At 45.1% G+C, this 17,689-nt stretch overlaps 1 protein-coding gene across 2 annotated transcripts; it reads left to right on the forward strand.

The window, feature by feature from the left end:
• Window positions 1-1,326: 1,326 nt before the first annotated feature.
• On the forward strand, window positions 1,327-16,189 carry LOC122104563 (cytochrome P450 1B1). Of its 2 annotated transcripts, XM_042675500.1 has the most exons (4): window positions 1,327-1,710; window positions 2,080-3,123; window positions 6,661-7,259; window positions 16,178-16,189. In XM_042675500.1, exons 2-3 carry the CDS (start codon window positions 2,081-2,083, stop codon window positions 7,247-7,249), a joined length of 1,632 nt encoding a protein of 543 aa, XP_042531434.1. In that variant the 5' UTR covers window positions 1,327-1,710; window position 2,080; the 3' UTR covers window positions 7,250-7,259; window positions 16,178-16,189. The 2 variants fall into 2 exon arrangements, with proteins under 2 accessions (XP_042531434.1, XP_042531433.1); XM_042675499.1 differs by lacking the exon at window positions 16,178-16,189 and having other exon boundaries at window positions 6,661-8,789.
• The last annotated feature ends 1,500 nt before the right edge of the window (window positions 16,190-17,689 follow it).

Genomic DNA, 17,689 nt, shown 5'->3' on the forward strand with positions numbered 1-17,689 from the left:
CGCGCGTGTACTGAAAGAACCGCACTAAGCACCATTTGCCTCCGGGTTCGAGTCTCTCTGGCTTCGCTTCTGCAGGAAGCGCCCCCATTTCGAGCGCCCCGGCGCTGGGGAAGGAGACTCGAGTGGGCTGGGGGGTGTGGGAGGCGGGGAGCTGGGCTGGGGTCCTGGGGGCGCGCGCCCGGATCCCTCCGGTTTCGGCGGCTCCAGCCTCCGCCCCGTGGGCCGGGCGGGCTCGGCAGTGCGTGCGCCGGGGAGGGTGGTGGCGACAGGCACCCGCCCTTGGCGGCGGCCCCGGAGTGTCAGGTGCCGTGAGAAGCGCGCGCGGGAGGGGCGGCCGCGAGCAGCGCCCAGGGAGATGACGGGAGCCGACTTCCCAGAAGCGGTGCACGCAAGGCACAGCTCCGCACGCAAGGGGGAGGTGACCGCGGGAGAAACCTAGCCCGGGGCTAAAGTTCGTGGGCGTGGGGAGGGGTGCCGCCCCCGCCCCGCCCCCGCGGCTCGCCCGTCTCCCTGCCCCCCCACCCCACGTCGGGTGCTCACCCCTGCTTGGCTCCCCGCCCTGCGCCCTCGGGCTGGACGCGGCCAGGGCCACTCGGCCTTCAGCACTAGGCGTCGTCCCCGCCCCCCCTGGAGTCCATTCTACGCGGGAAACCCGGGGCGCCCTGCGAGGTGGCCGGGCTTTGTGTGCCCAAAGATGATCCAGGACCCAGATCGCGACTCCCCCGCCCTCTCCACCCCGCCCAGGTTTTCCTGATCTCTCCACCAGAGGCCGGATGAGAAGTTTGCCATGCCAAGTCTAGACGTCCGCGGAGTTTGTTTGCGAGAATTTAAGATTTATTATTATCATTTAAAATAATAAGCAGGCAAGGCCACCGCCACCACTTGTGGCTGTCCCCGGCTCCCAGAGGGACAGATTACCTTCCCTGGCCCCAGCAGGCACTGCGTGTCTGGGAAAACCAAGCTCAAGTCACCGAAAGGGGAGCGCAGGGACGTCCTCCCGGCGTGGGGCGCGCAGGGACAGACCTGGGCAGGTTGGGTCCCCCAGCGCGTCCTAGGGGAACCGGGAGGCCTCAGCGGAGCGGGGCTGGGATGCCGAGCCCTCACCCAACAAACGGAAAAGTGCTCGGGGCGGCCCCGGGCCAAGTCACCTGGCGGCTGCAGGACGCCCGGCGGATTCGCCGACCACGCTGGGCCCACCCCCTGACGCCCCCCACCCCCCGCCCGCCCGAGCCCCGTGGAGTGGACAGTGGCGGCGCGCCCCGCCCCCTCAGGCCCCACCCCCGCCACATCCCGCTCCCTCGGGTCTCCACATAGTCCTTAAAACTCGCGGGAGTGGGATGGCGCGTGTGCTGTCTGCCGCCAGCGCCGAGCCCTCGGCGACGCCAGCGGTGAGAACCGCCCGCGGGCTGGGAATCCGAGTCGGCCTGGATCCCAGAGCTATGGGAAAAGCCTGACTTCGGCGGAGCCCTCAGGTGCCCGAAAGGCTTGGCCCAGGACGGACCTTTCCTCGGGTTCCCATCGCCATCCGTGCGCTCGGCTGGCCTGGGACCGCGCCGGGCGCGCGCGCTCACGCACCTGCAGGTGTCCAGGGTGCCCCCCCCTCCCCCGGCTTCCCCGCGACCCTCAGGGTCACGTCCTGCCCCGGGCCAAGGCGCCAGCGTTTCGTGGAGGCGGCTGCTCCGCACCGCTGGGAACCACACGTGGCAGCAGGTCAGTCTGCAGAGCTGCCTTCCTGCGGCCTCTTCAGGGGAGGGGTGGTAGGGACTTGAAACCCCATGCCATCGTCGCCAGGCTTGTCCTGTGGCCCCGGGATTGCAGGAGCCGCTACCCAGCTGGGCAACGCAGAGGCCGGCGCGGGGGTCGCGGCGACGAACCTGCCTGCGCTCCCTTCCTTCTCCACAGAAGGCGGAGGCGCTGTGCAAAGGGCCATCGAACTCCACCTACCCCCGGCCTCCTCTCCATTCAACGGGGCACTGTAGTTTCAGGGTTTGGGACGTGGGGTACCCGCCTCCCCCGCCCCCCGCCCCCTTCTTTCTTTGCACACCCTGAGTGTCACACTCCTGCCTTCTCTGTCCTCAGCATGGCCACCGGCCTCAGCCCGGACGATCGGCAGCCGCTGAGCCCGCTGTCTATCCAGCAGACCACGCTCCTGCTGCTCCTGTCGGTGCTGGCCGCCGTGCACGTGGGCCAGTGGCTGGTGAGGCAGCGGCGGCGGCAACCTTGCTCCTCGCCCCCGGGCCCCTTCCCGTGGCCGCTGATCGGAAACGTGGCGGATGTGGGGCCCGCGTCGCACCTGTCGTTCGCCCGTCTGGCGAAGCGCTACGGCAATGTCTTCCAGATCCGCCTGGGCAGCTGTCCGGTGGTGGTGCTGAATGGCGAGAACGCCATCCAGCAGGCCCTGGTGCAGCAGGGCGTAGCTTTCGCTGACCGGCCGCCCTTTGCCTCCTTCCACGTGGTGTCTGGCGGCCGCAGCCTGGCCTTCGGGCGTTACTCGGAGCCGTGGAAGGCGCAGAGGCGCGCGGCGTACGGCATCATGCGCGCCTTCTGCACGCGCCAGCCGCGCAGCCGCCGCATCCTCGAGGGCCACGTGCTGGGCGAGACGCGCGAGCTGGTGGCCGTGCTGGTGAGCCGCTGTGCCGGGGGCACCTACCTGGACCCGACCAAGCCGGCGATCGTGGCGGTGGCTAACGTCATGAGCGCGGTGTGCTTCGGCTGCCGCTACCACCACGACGACGCGGAGTTCCTGGAGCTGCTCAGCCACAACGAAGAGTTCGGGCGCACGGTGGGCGCGGGCAGCCTGGTGGACGTCCTGCCCTGGCTGAAGCTCTTCCCCAACCCGGTGCGCACCACCTTCCGCGAGTTCCAGCAGCTCAACCGCAACTTCACCCACTTCGTGGTCGACAAGTTCCTGAAGCACCGTGAAAGCCTCCTGCCGGGAGCTGCTCCCAGAGACATGATGGACGCCTTCATCCTCTCGGCGGAAAAGAAGGCTGCCGAGGGCGCCGGCTCCGGCCGCGCTCTGTTGGACTGGGACACAGTCCCGGCCTCGGTCACCGACATCTTCGGCGCCAGCCAGGACACTCTCTCCACGGCGCTGCTGTGGCTGCTCATCCTCCTTACCAGGTAAGGACACCGGGAACGCTTGGGTTGGGCCTTTGGCTCCTCTTTGGGGAAAGGAGTGGGGCTAGAATGCTCTGAGGTCACCGCACGGGTTGAGGTTTCGCTCCAGGTCCCCACCCCTTGAAACGGAGATCGCGCCCCGGAAAGCGACGCCCAGGATCACAGAGCTCCGAGGCTGAGACGCGCGCACTCGCCACGCCTAAGAGCTGCCAGGACCTCTCTGAGTCTCGGATCTCCTCCGTCCCCTCCTCCCCCGCTGGTGAATGAGGACAAATTTGTGAGACAATCCCCCTCCCCCAACCTTAACAAGGTATTCACAATGCCCGCAGATCAGCCTTGGTCACTGTCGGCTACGCAACAGAAGCAAAAACTGGAACGGTTCCAGAAAAAAAAAAAAGGAGGGGGGAGAAGGAATGCAGTAAATACATTAAATAAATACAACAGGAATACAGCAATGTAATTGACACCGGGGTAAGAGGTCGCCTAGACCTGGCGCTAAAACTGTGCTGCAAATCAGAGGTTTGATTCCTGGGTAAAGTAACCTGGAGTAGGTCCGCCCCCAGAGGCCTGCCCTGGGACGGGAACACGCGCGGAAGTCCCCAGAAGGCAGCCAGGACCATCATAAAATTGCGCTTGGAATGAGAGAAGGATTAAGCAACAGCAGAAGCAGTTATTCTGACTGTGAAAAACAGCTAGAAGGCCTACGTGGTCTCTAGAAGGAATACAGAGTATGTAGAAGGAATATGGGTATTTAGGAGGTATCTGTGAACCTCTGTGCCTCTAAGGTGAAGCTCTTTCAGCTGTAGCTCAAGGCTCACCTTACTGAGAACAGCGATCTCTTCTGCAGTCTAGCTCACATGGATTAAACAGGTGTGGGTATCAAGTACCAGTATAAGCAAATAGAAGGAAAAATAAATTCTGTATGGAAATTTACCCTAGAGGACTAGCTTAGAGTTTGCCTGAAATTTAGAATTAACTAGTCATTTCTGTATATTATCTGGAACCATTACCCCAGGAACAAGCATTACCCATAAGAAAAATCTCAATTGAGATTTGAAAGACCTGAACTCTCCATGGAGCTATTTCTTGGTGTGTAAAAAAGCAGTAATGGATGCTGAATGAGCTGGTGCCCCAGGGTTTAGAAGGCAAAATCTGTTTAATTTTCTTACTAGAATCTATCCAACCTGTATTTCCTTAGATAATGTACAATTTTCACTAATTAAATGTTTTGCATTTTACCAATCCTTCTTTTGTTATTTAGAAATCCTGTTGCCATATTTATGAGGTAGGAAAGTCAACCAGAAAGTAGAAGGCCAGGCCAGAATGGGATCAGTAGGTCTGGGATAAACATAGAGTATTCTGAAAAGCAGGCTTTCTTTTTTCTTATGGGGAAGGAACTATAAAATAATTCTCCATGTATTCTATTTAGGGAGCAAAAGAAAAGAAATTTGAGGGTCACTTTCAATTCAATAAAGCCAAAGAATACTTTATTTTCCTTAGTACTGGGTTGGCAAAAGGTAATCCCTGGTTCTGGACATACATGTTACTGAAACCCCGCTGTGCCCATTCACTTATGTATTTATGGTCTATGTCTGCTTTCACTCTGCTACAGGAGGTAAGATTGAGGTGGCAAAAGGGAGGCTTTTGGCCACAAAGTCTCCAACACTGTCTGACCCTTTGTGAGGAGAAGGTTGGCAGGTTTCTTAAATGCAATGTTAAAGAACTGAATTTCAGAAGTCACCCACAGTTTCATCATTTCCATTGTTTTCAGAGTTACAGTGATTCTTATGTTCTTGAAAATTCATGACTGCTCTACTTACTGTTACCTGTAGCAAACACTTTCCCATCTATTAACACTGCTTTGAATACATGGGATAATTGTGTACAGATACATGTAATCATTTCATTTCATTTCATTTCTTTTTTTCCCATTCCTGGGGCTTGAACTCTGGGCCTGGGTAATATCCTAGAGGGTTGGGACTCTGGGCTAGTGCTCTACCACTTGAGCCACAGCTCCTTGGATTTTCTTTTTGTTTCTGTAGTTTGGGGAAGATAAGAGTCTCACAGACTTTCCTGCCCAGACTGGCTTCAAACCATGATCCTTAGATCTCAGCCTCCTGAGTAGCTAAGATTACTGGTATGAGCCATCAATATTTGGCTGGAATCATTTCTTAACCTTCAACTGTAGTCATTGATTTCATTGAAAACTTCTAGCTCCAGATGTGATGGTGCAGACTTGTGATTCTACCACTTGGAAGCTTGAGGCCGAAGGATCTCAAGTTTGAGGCTAGCCTTTGTTAGCCATGCTGTTGCATGGCTATAAACAAATATTGAAGGAGACACTATCTTTTTAAAAATATTTTTAAAGGCTACTGTTGTGTTATTGTACTGATTGATCTATTTTCTGAAAATACATTTCTAGATATGAATTACTGGGTTTAAAACAAAGGACAAAGACTTGGTAACCCTTATAGAACTTGCTTTCTGTTGAGCTTTGTTGTCCAAAGGATTTTCAGTAGTTTCTATCAGCAACACTGTGTAACTATTACAGCTTGTATTGGAATTAGCCTGTTAAAAGCTTTAAAATACATAGCTTATCAAGATAATAATAATACTTTATAAAGTAAGAGCAAAGCATTGCCCAGGGAAATGAGAAGACGAGATCTGACTTCAGGCATGCATTTTAATGTTTGTTGGTCCTGGGTACTTTTGACTTTATAGACTTCCCAACTCTTGCATGAATTAAAATTATATTTAATGACTACATTAATATAAAGGCCTACATTAAAATTATATAAAACATTTCTACCTACAAGTTCATTTTTAATGCCTAAGGGTTTTAAAAGATACGAAACATTTTTTGTGGTCTCTAAAAAGAATTGTAAGCTATAAACACTGTGTCTGCAGTGCCCAATAGACAAGTCAGTTTAGTTGTTACGATGTGTTTTTAGAATGAGAAAACTCCAGTCTAATTGTTTTCTGAGTTAGGAGAGGAAAGGGAGCTTTAGCCATATGGGGCTAATTACAAACATTGTAATTGTTGTGGGGCATAGGGACTCACTCCCATAATCCTAGCTACTCAGGAAACAGAGACTTAGAGGATTGAGGTTGGAGCTAGACTAGCCCAAAATGTCTGAAAAACTCCATGCCCAAAATAACCAGCAAAAAGCCTAGTTGGAAGCTTCGCTTAAGTGGTAGACTACTAGCCATGAGCATGTAAGCTGAGCAAGCACAGGGCCTAAGTTCAAGCCCTGGTACTGGCCAAAATACAAAGAAACATATATAATATGTATCAATCAATAAAATATAAATATATACAAATAGAAAGATATCAAATTACATATATATATGTCTATCTTAGAATTAAAAAAAATAGCAACCTGTTTTAGGTTTTTTTTTTTTTTCAGAAGTATTGATTCATTAACCTAGACAGCCTGTACAAGGAAAAGCAGAATTAAAACAAATTGCAATGTGCTTTTAGATGAAAGAATTAACTTGGCTAACTTGTTTCGTTTTCCTTGTGCATTAACTTCCAAACAGATACCCTGACGTGCAGGCTCGAGTGCAGGAGGAAGTGGATCTGGTGGTGGGAAGAGATCGCCTGCCTGGCATGGGTGACCAGCCCAATCTGCCCTACGTCATGGCCTTTATTTATGAAACCATGAGATTCTCCAGCTTTGTGCCTATCACCATCCCTCATGCCACCACTGCTAATACCTCCATCTTGGGCTACTACATCCCCAAGAACACAGTGATTTTTGTTAACCAGTGGTCTGTGAATCATGATCCAGTCAAGTGGCCTAACCCAGAAGTCTTTGACCCAACTCGTTTTCTGGACAAGGATGGTTTCATCAACAAGGAGCTGACGAGCAGTGTGATGATTTTTTCAGTGGGCAGACGGCGGTGTATTGGCGAAGAGCTATCTAAAATGTTGCTGTTTCTCTTTGTCTCCATCCTGGCTCACCAGTGCAACTTCAAGGCCAACCAAGATGAGCCGTCCAAAATGGAGTTCAGTTACGGCCTAACTATTAAACCCAAGTCATTTAAAGTCCATGTGACTCTCAGAGAGTCCATGGAACTCCTGGACAGTGCTGTTCAAAAGTCACAAGCCGAGGAAGCTTGCCAGTGAGAAGCCAGAGGTGAGCTAAGTTGAGAAGTTCTCCACCCTTGTTGGATGAGGGGAAAAATTGTTTTCCCCCTTGTTTTTGCAGCTTCACTTTTAGCTTCTAATGTGCTTTACACACCATATGGCCAGCAAATGAGGTGAGCTCTAGGTGTGAAAGCTCCTGGAAGAGGTTTAGTGTTGGAGATAAGGACCCAAGGAAGAGTGCATATTATATGCATCTATCCATACGCATATGCATTGTCTATATATGCATTGGATCCTGGTAATAATAATTTATTCTGAGAGCATTCTTTGGATTTAAAACATATACATGTGTACCCACATGTCCACACAACTATATGATGAAGAAATATTTCAGTGCCTTTCAAGGGAGACCTAAGATGGAATATCTATGAACAGAAATATATGCCATAGAAAAACTGTTAAGCAAAGCCTCAGGATGCATTCTGGCCACAAAGACAAGCAGTTTCAGTGTGCGATGTGACTAAGGGTGACAGAAAAAGGTAAAGCCAGCAATTCCTTTCTTGCTATTTCAGTAAAATAGCTTAGATTGAACATAGTTATTTTTGAGTGGATTTGTTTTTTTCTACTGATGTGCCTCTCTCCTTTAGGAGGAATCATAAATCCAGTGCTCAAAAAGAAATGAGTAGTTGAATTAATAAGCATACTGAGTTTTAGAGATTTACCCTGAATTTTAGAATGTAAATTATTTAAACTGCAAAATTCCAAGCTAAAGTTGTGCCAAAGTACAGTAACAGTTATGAAAAAGAAAACAACAACAAAAAGATTCAACAATCAAGCTAAGCTTTCGTTTATGTGAGAGAAATGTATTGATTTCACTCTTTTCTGCTAGAAAGAAGCTCATATCACCAAATAGTATTCAATACATACAAGATAGCATAGGTGTTCATAAGCAGCATGTAAGTTTTAATTATTTTGTTTAGAAAATGTTGAATAAAAAATCACACGTATAACCAGTTCAATGGGGGTGAAGTCAAAACCCATTTGTTGAACCTGGTTAAATCATCCTGTATATACAACTAGGCAATATCACCTATTTGTGATATAATTTAAACCAAACCAAAGCAAAAATCTCTTCTCATCAAAGTTTTGAGCTATTGACAAATCTCAAAATTAGAGCAGGAGATGTATTTTTATTTTGTTATATTTTTGTCAAAATTGTATTCATACTATATATTTTTTAAATTGATGCAGTTAATATGTAGAAATTGCAAGGCCTTGGTATGCCCAACTTTTAACTTGATTTTAAATCCATTCTGATTATTGAGTTCCATGTGAAGCTAGCAGAAATCTGGCTGTTGTTCTGTGGAAGACAATACGCCTAAACTTCTTTTGAGGGAAAAATGCCATGCATTATATAAATTATATAAATGTTCTTTTGCTAGGCAACAAGAAGGGAAACATGTTATTACAGAGTAGTTTCTCTTTTAAATGATTTCTGGAAATTTAGTCTTTTTGTCTTCTCTTTCTTCCTTTCTTCCTCTCTCTCTCTCTCTCTCTCTCTCTCTCTCTCTTTCCTGAGGCTGGCTGCTGTCCCTGAGCTTTTTTGCTCAAGGCTAGTATTTTACTGCTTAAGCCAAAGCTCCATTTCCAGTTTTTTGGTGGTTAATTGGAGAAAGTCTTGTAGACTTTCCTGCTGGGGCTGGCTTTAAACCAAGATCCTCAGATCTTAGCTTCCTGAATAGATAGGATTAAAGGCATGAACCACCAGCACTCAGCTTTAAAAAAAAAAATTCAGAATTGTAAAGATCCTCTTGGGAAATGTTTTAAAAACGGAACTGGAAGCCAGAGGAGAGATGGTTGTATATGTTTTCTTGTTAGGATAACCACCCTGTGAACAATTTCTTTGGTAGTTGGGAAAAGAATAAAGCTTGATTAGGATACATACATTTCAATCATGCAGACAACCTGAAAACCATCTAAAAAGTGATGATGAGTACAAAAATACAAGAGGATTTTTTTACATGTTAATTTTCATTTCAACAAAATTTCCAAAAGGCAGTTCTACTGTATTCTGAGAACTTATTGTTTGGTCTATTTGAGTAAGCTTTTTGGAATTTTTGTATCAAAATTACAAAGGAGTATATGGTAGCTGTGTGTATGAGTGGGCTCGGATGAAAAAGAGAAAGAATGAAAGGAAAGACAGCTCATATTCCCACTCACTTGAAGTTAATTCAATCAAAGCACAGAATTGGAATCATGAACATTTGGGGGGAAAAAGGTTTAGTTTGCTAGGACTCAATATGGAATAGCTTAAAAAAATTTTTAAGCAGCTCTATTTCATAGTTTGGAATTATGTATTAATAAAAATTTCATGATAATTTTTTATTTTAAAAGTTACAGTGTACTTTTTTGAATATGAAAAATTATTGTTTAAAATTATTTATTAACTATTTTTTAATCAGGCTTGCCCAATAATTTAAAGATTTTTTAGATTCAGGCTATTCTAAAATGTTATGGTCCATCAGGGCGAAGGTAAGCAATGTCAGGCTCCCTTACTTTTACTCTAAGAGATGCAGAAGAGCAAAGCCAACCATGTTCTGACCTTGATGACTCATGAAGTCACACAGGTCCAGAGAGACCACATGGACCACATGGAAGACAGGTGGGTGCTTGGAGTTTGCCTAGCTTATTTATATGTTTAAAAATCTAGTAAAAGCATAGGAATTTAAAATAAAAACATATGAAAATAACCAAATTTGGAAGCTACAGCAATCAGATTACTGGCTTAATAAACAGAAAGCCTCATTTTATCTTTGCTAGAAGTAGACTATGTTTGCCGATACTATTAAACTCAGAACATCAACTTCAGATTATTGCAACAATTAAAGTATACTTTTATGAATGCCTCATTTATTAAAGCTTTGGCTGTGTCAGAAAATTTTTTCCCCCCAAAACATGAAAATGTCTCAGATGTGTTTTGTGGATTATCTAAATGGTTTCATGTCCCAGAACTTAGCCTTTATCTGTGAAATGTAACCATACCTTTGATGTCTCCATACTAGATCTATGTTAGATCAAATTGTTGCATAGCAATATACATTACTTAGATTTTAGCTGTGGTACATATACTTGATGATAAAATGTATACTTTTATAGATGATTATAACTCAGTTATAGCTTCTTATTTTGCATTTTGTTATTTTTGTACTTTATCATGTATGCCTTTAGTGTATTGGTAGCAGTTACAGTACATAGTTGTAACCGAGATATATCCTGAAGACAAAACCGTGTAGTTTTTCTTGTTCGATATATTCAATTTCGAGAAAAATATCTGTGTACGTGATTATCTATAATGAGGCACCATTATGCCAATAATAAAAATCACTTTCATAATTATTGTTTCTGTTTTTTATTGTTATTATAAAGGTGATGCACAGAGGAGTTATAGTTATTAATTCAGGAAGAGAGTACACTTCTTTTTGGACAATGCCACTACTATCTTCCATAGGACGACATGATCATAAAGAGTCAGGCTAAGAGAAGGAAATACTTTCTTGGAGGGGAAATTCCTTTAAAAATCTAATGGGGGTGTGGATCAGTTGTTGGCAGGATACATTGTAACAATGTGGATGGATCCCAAGGGAGGTGAGTAGGAGAAGTCAGCCAGAAAAGGCTGTAAGCTGTAAGATGTAGATGCTCATCTCAGAGAGGCAGAAGTTTAGTGATGGAGAGCAGGTCAGTGATTGCCAGGGGTTAAAGTGGAGGGAGTTCACGAGTTAAAGAGGGTCCTGATTGTGCCAGTGGATACAGGGATATATACTTATGTAAATCTTTATAAACTATACCAAAAAAGCAAAGAAAGCATGAAAAACAGTTAAAAGGAAGTTGTTGCAAATGAGCTTCAATGAAGCTGAATAAAGTGTGGCAGAGAGCACAGCAGCGGACAGCAGCTAGCCAAACAAGATGGATGCACTGAATGAGCAAGGTCAAGCTGGGGTATGTGCATGAGGGACATGGCCTGTGCTGAAGGCTGGAGGTGGCATGAGGTGGTGGGGAGAGGACTGTCCGATTCTCAGGGCACAGTGGGAGATAGTAGGCTTTGGGATGAGCAATCATAAAGCCCTAGGCTTCAATTTCTCCTCCAGGCATTTTAATTTTGATTGAAAAATTAAATGAATTAATTTTAACGTGCTGTAAATGCTGATCAAGCCCCGATTGGGCAAGGGGCATGGGTACAGACAGTATTCTGAGTACTGGGGATGCCTAGGCCCCGAGTTCAGAGCTGATATGTAATTGAAAAGGAAACATAAGAATTCAGTTAGTTATAAGTGGTATAAATGTGGTATGTGTATAAATGGTGTGCATGTGTGAGTGAGTGTGTGTGTTTGGGGAACTATTTAGAATAAGTCAAGAAAGCCTTTCTGAAGGGCACAACACCGGGGTGAACAGTAAGAACAAGTCAGTGTCCTCTTACACCCTCCCTGAATGAAGGCCGAGTTATCAATATCAGTGATCAATAATTAATGACTAATAGTAATTACCCACAGTAGTTATGAAAAAGCTAGTCAATTAGGTTGATTTTTATGGCCACTTATAATCTGGGCAATGTAAAAACAATCTCAGCATATCCCTTGGCAGAAGTGGAGGACAGGTCCTTACTCTGTTGTGGCTTTTGGTTTGCCCAATGGCATTGGACAAATGACCCAGACCGTTCTCTGCTGGAGATTCCTAAGTTCATGCCTTATCACATTCTCCTTGGATTACAAAGGCAGTTTCTAAAAGTGAACCAGAGAGCTAATGCAATTTTCAGCAACATCTTTAAAAATACAAGCTAGGATGGTCTGTAATTTCTTCAACAGTATATGCACTAAGGAGCTCCAAATCGACTTCTGGATCTTCTGGAGGTATTTAATAAACTTTAGCTCTGCCCCTCCAATAAAAGTTTTACTGTATCTAGTTGAAAAGAGTTACTAGTCCAGTCTTCATGGGTTGCAGAACACAGCACAGGCAGCCTGCAGTTCATTTCTTGCATGGTGTGTGGATGGCCAGCCAGCTTCCCTTCCCGGTGATTCGCTTTATAGTCTGAATCTGCCTAGGGAAAGGAAACAGGGAACCAGGAGGCAGATTACAGTAGCTTTGCAGAGCCACACTCTGAGAGGCCAGATCTGGAGTTCTCTCTCTGCAGTGAGAGCTAGCAGATGCTCTGGCAATACAGGACATTCTGTGTCCCTTCTTCCTGCTCTTCCCTGGGGCTCACATTTCTCAGTTGCTCCGGTTCAGTGAGGCCCAATGGCTACCTTTGTTGTCTTCCCGGCTGACCCAGCCATTGCCATGATAATTTAAGGCTCTGCTTCTGTAATTTCCACAGCTGGCGCGGCTGCTCTGTGAGAGGTTGGCTCTGGCAATGAGACGTGCAGGGGCAACACACTGCACAAAGCAGTGGAAGAATCGGGCTAATTTTTTAACTGTGTGTTTTTAAACATGGTTTCCAGGAACCTACTGCTATAAAAAGTGGCTTAACTTCCAGAGATGGCTCTGGAAACATCCACCAAAGCTTTGTTAACAAAACCAACAAAAACTGTCCTCTTTCCTTTCATCAGGGCTCCTTCAGGGCTCATTTTCTTTAGGTCAGTGTTGGTGGAAGCAGGAAGATCCGGTTTAATACTTAGCCTGTTTCTCCACACTCTCTTTAAGGCCAGCAGTCTTCTCTATTTCTTCTGTCATTTCCTCTAACGTTTCTCTCTTGTGAATGCAATACAAAATTAACCATGGCTAGTGTTTGCATTCCCAGTCCAATCCCCACAACGTAAATGTAAACTCCATAGGGGTGGGATCTTTTTGTCCCACCCCCAAATGTGGCACATCCAATCAGCCTGCTGGATTTTTCTACACAGTAGCCAACTACTGGGTGATCAGATGATCTGATTACTGCTCAAATAAACAACCTACTTGTGAAACAAACTACTTGGGCTCCTTGTTTATTTATTGTTCTGGGGACAGTATGATAACCACTATGGTAGGCACTCTTCACCTGGGGTGGTTTAAATTTAACTTAATTGAAATTTTTAGCAGGGCGCTGGTGGTTCATGCCTGTAATCCTTAGCTACTCAGGAGGCTGAGATCTGAGGCTCTCATGGTTGGAAACCAGCCAGACTAAGAAAGTTGATGAGACTCTTATCTCCAATTAACTACCAAAAAAAAAAAAAGAGAACTGAAAGTGTAGCTGTGGCTCAAGTGGTAGAGTGCTAGCTTTGAGAGAGAGAGAAAAACAAAACAAAACAAAACTCAGCTACAGCCCTCAGGCCCTGAGCTCAAGTCCCAAGACCAACTTCCAAAGAAAATTAAATTAAATCACAAACTTCACAATTCAATTCCTAAGTGATATAAGCTGTATTTTAAGTAGCCTCATGTGGACAGTTGCAACTGTTTTTTTTTTTTTTTTTGCATTCCACCAGAACTGTGCAGCACTATTATAAATGAAACAATTTGTCAATTTATTGGGTGTTTTGTTTTTGTTCAATTGGTAGCCATCTGTGTAGTGGCTAAGTTAGGTAACACACCATAAGAAGGGAGATGTTCTCAGATGGGATTTCAGACTCTACTTCCTTGACAGGTGGCTTTGAAAATAAAAATGATATGAAAATACATATGCAAGAACCTAAAGGGAGGTTCAAGTAGAATACTTGAGGAAATCAAGGGAGGGAGAGATTAACATCTTCCACTTCAGGGGAGGAAATCCAGGAACACTTCTTGGAGGAGGTGAATTGGAAATAGAAAACTGGTCATTACCCCAGTTCTTGAGTTTGGAACCCTCAGCACCTTCAGAGAACTGGTGATTAGTAATGTTCTGGTGGAAAAATGAGCTTCCAACGAGAAGGTTCAAAGTTACGCTTCCTGTGGTTTTGGGGTTCTGTTCTTGCTTTTCGCTCAATTTTGCCTCTGGAAAAGTATAGCTTACTTCCTCGCTGTTGCAACAAAAACTTCTTGTTCTCTGAGCTGAAGAAAACAGAGTGTAGATGATTGCTTTTCCAGTCCTTCCCCACCAAGGCTGGGAATTAGAATTAAAGGAGGGTTTGCTTCTCATGCAGCTTTGTCTTGCAGAGCAAGGCCTGAAGTCATGACTTAAAAACATGCTGAGGGATAATGAATGGGTAGTTGAATGGGATTTTTCCTTACCTGGGACTCTCCATCTGGGCTTTCTCACTCCTTCCTCTTGCCTATATGGGCCAATTAATTCTAGCCTGGTCTTTACCCACAGAGAAGCCAATGCCCCACATGGAAAATAAATCAGGTCAAAAGAACAAGATATAGTAGAAGCACAGTTTATTTCCAAAGAAAAATGTAAATTTCTGAGAGCTAGCATGGTTTGCCATTGCTGCCACTACAAGTTGTACATTTGCCTACATGGTTCTCTGCTATTGTTCCAACAGCCTCTATGGACTCCATTGGTCACCAGCCTTCTTGGTAGATGAATCTTCTGTGGTTTGTGCTAGAGGTCAACACACTATGGTCCATGGCCCAATTCTCATCCATCACCTGTATTTGTGAACAATGAATTATCTGACATTTTTTAAATGGTTGGAAGAAACTAAAAGAAGAAGAATGTTTCATGACACATGACCAATTTATGAAACAAACATAATCATGCTTATTTGTCACTCATTGCTTATGCCTGCTCTCATGCTGTGATGACAGAGTTGAGTAGTTGTTAATAGAGACCTTAGGGCCTGCAATGTCTGAGATACTTATTATCTGGATTTTTAGAAAACAAGTTTGTCAACCTTGGTCTAGGCCATCAACTTCACAAGGCACTGTGACAAAGAACATGCACATGTATCATTTTTTCCTTGCTTCAATAGCCTTGGCTCGCTAGAGCCCTGGCAGTCTCTGATTGACAGAGATACATAACCTCACAAAGCTAAGACCTCCCTGTCCTCCCAAAAAAGGAACAAGTTAAAGGCTTTTTTCCCACAAAAGCAATATTTCAGATGAAGATCGTGTGTCACAGACTAGACAGCTCAGTAGTTTAATGGAAGGCACAGTTCAAAATCATATAACAGTGAGAGAATACATCAAGTTAATATTTCCAACTCTTTACTATACAAGTTAAGATTTGTCACCTAAGCAAACAAATGACAACTTCTTAAGATGGCACCTACAATAGAAACCACTGGCCAAAGAAAGGGTCAGTGCTGGCCAAGGAGTTGCTAAGAAAAGATGCTGTGATCTGAGGGGGTAGACTCAAGAATCAAGTCTAGCAAGATCAAAGTGTCTCTGATCCTACCCATCCACAGCATACCCGTTAGTCCTAACACTGGGAACTTGTGAGAAGTATTTCATGTAACCAACTCACTTTCCATTCTGGTTTCAAGAGACTTTTACTGGGAGCCTGCCATGTGGAAGGTTTTATTCCAGATGTGGTGGAGGCAAAGCCTGTAGCTCTGTGGTCTCTATTGGGCTGTAGGAGATCTCAGGAAACTCAAAGAACACAACTTGTCTCCAAATGTTAGAGTACTTGCTAAAGGCACTACAAGCTCCATGGCTACAGATGCAGACAGTGGTAACCAGCCATGAACCATACAGGAGACATTTCAGAATTTCCCAGAAACAACTTACTCAACATGGAATATCGGCTTACCTCTTGGCCCTTTGCCCCAGACATCAAAATTCAGTAACACAGAACTCGTGTGATTATTGGGGAAGCCAGAAAACATTCCCAAGGAAATGCAAAATGCTACAGAGAGAACAGGTTACAACTGTCAGTCCACTGTTACTGGACTGGATCCTCCATGCACTCTGGGGTCCCTGCAACCACCTCCTCCAAGGACTCCCACAGCCAAGGCAGGTGCCCGCCAGTGGAAAATCCCCAGATCCTGCTTCTGGGCTTAAAATTTCTGGCTAAACTGGAGACTGGAGGCACCTCTTTACTCTCTAGATGGGGAAGGAATGGAAGAAAGGAAGGGAAAGGGAAGTGGGAAGAATAGAGGCCTAAATGGCTACGAGAACATAGAAAGCACGTGGTGAGGCTCTTCAGGGCCAGCCTACAAGTATATCCAATAAATGTCAGTCTCCACAGGCCTATCAGGCAGATCTTAAAATGATTCTCTCGCCATCCCATTCTGAACTATTTGCATGTGACTCTTGACTTGGCAGTCTCTATCTCTGGCACCCTGCTTGAGTTACTTAACCTCAGCAAGCTTGTGTTTTGTCATCTGTAAAATGGCATCATGGCCTGCTCAAGAGAGAGGTGTTTTACTTGTTAAGTGCTTTGGGGTTGCCATTCCTCAGCTTCTTGCAAGCTCGTCCTGGCCAATCAGAAGCTGAGAACAAATGTGCATTCAAGCAGGTATCATGAGCATTCTGAACTGTTTTGAGACTTGATCAAGTCAAGAAAACCAGCACCAACTCACCAGCAATGTGCTGGCGCAACTCAGTGAGTGAAAATTGCACTAGTGAGAAACTTGCTCTCAAAGTTCCTTTGGTGTTACAATGAAATTCTGGGATTCTGGGAGGTGAATCCACTTCTGAATATAGATATTTATTAAGCAAGTAGAATCTCTATGTAGGCAACTGCAGCAGTGAATGGGGGGTGTGGACATGCAAAGCCGTGTATACATCTGTGCTCTGTGGAGGTGGAAGTAGCTAGAAGGGCTGGGGAGGGAAGCTGAGAAAATATTCTCCATGTGAGTGTGCCAGTTGCTTTATGTAAGTATATTTAATGTTTTAACAAAATCATTTGCAGGAATTTTTACCCCACTTTGCAGAGGAAAATGAGTGTCAGAGAACTGAAGTCATTGATCTAGTTCCCACAAGTAGACAGCGCGAGGTCTGGAATTGAATCAGGCTCCAAATCCAGTAACTTTTTCTTTTTTATATCACACTGCCTTGTCCTAGAGGCCTAGTTCCTATTATTAGGAAGTAGATGAAATCTTATTTTAAATATATGGAATCTTACAATATAGAAGTTTCTAACTAAAGAAGTGAAGGACCTTTATGATGAAAACTTAAAAAACCTGAAAAAGGGAAATTAAAGCAGAACTAAGGAAGTGGAAAAACCTTCCATGCTCCTGGATATGGAGGATTAACATTGCGAAAATTACAATACTGCCAAAAGCTATCTACAAATTCAATGCAATACCTATCAATATTCCAACCTTATTCTTCAATGAAATAGAAGAAGCAATCCAAAAATTCATATGGAATAGTAAAAGACCCTGAATAGCAAAAATAATCCTTAGCAGAAAGAACAGTGCTGGAAGAATAACAATACCAGACTTCAAACTCTACTACAAAGCCATAGTAATCAAAACAGCCTGGTACTGGCACAAGAACAGACTTGAGGACCCATGGAATAGAACTGAAGACCCAGAAATGAACCCACAGAACTATAGCCACCTAATCTTCGATAAGGGGGCCAAAAAAATAGAATGGAAGAAAGACAGCCTCTTCAGTAAATGGTGCTGGCAAAATTGGCTAAAC

The sequence above is a fragment of the Dipodomys spectabilis genome, unplaced genomic scaffold, assembly GCF_019054845.1.
Source record: "Dipodomys spectabilis isolate Male_0828 unplaced genomic scaffold, ASM1905484v1 ptg000026l, whole genome shotgun sequence".
Lineage (NCBI taxonomy): Eukaryota > Metazoa > Chordata > Mammalia > Rodentia > Heteromyidae > Dipodomys > Dipodomys spectabilis.

Bases quoted from the DNA above. Each gene is read 5' to 3' on its own strand.
- LOC122104563 (XM_042675500.1), top strand. From the start codon at position 2,081: ATGGCCACCGGCCTCAGCCCGGACGATCGGCAGCCGCTGAGCCCGCTG. The intron at 3,124-6,660 runs GTAAGGACACCG...ACTTCCAAACAG, and splicing joins CTGCTCATCCTCCTTACCAG to ATACCCTGACGTGCAGGCTC.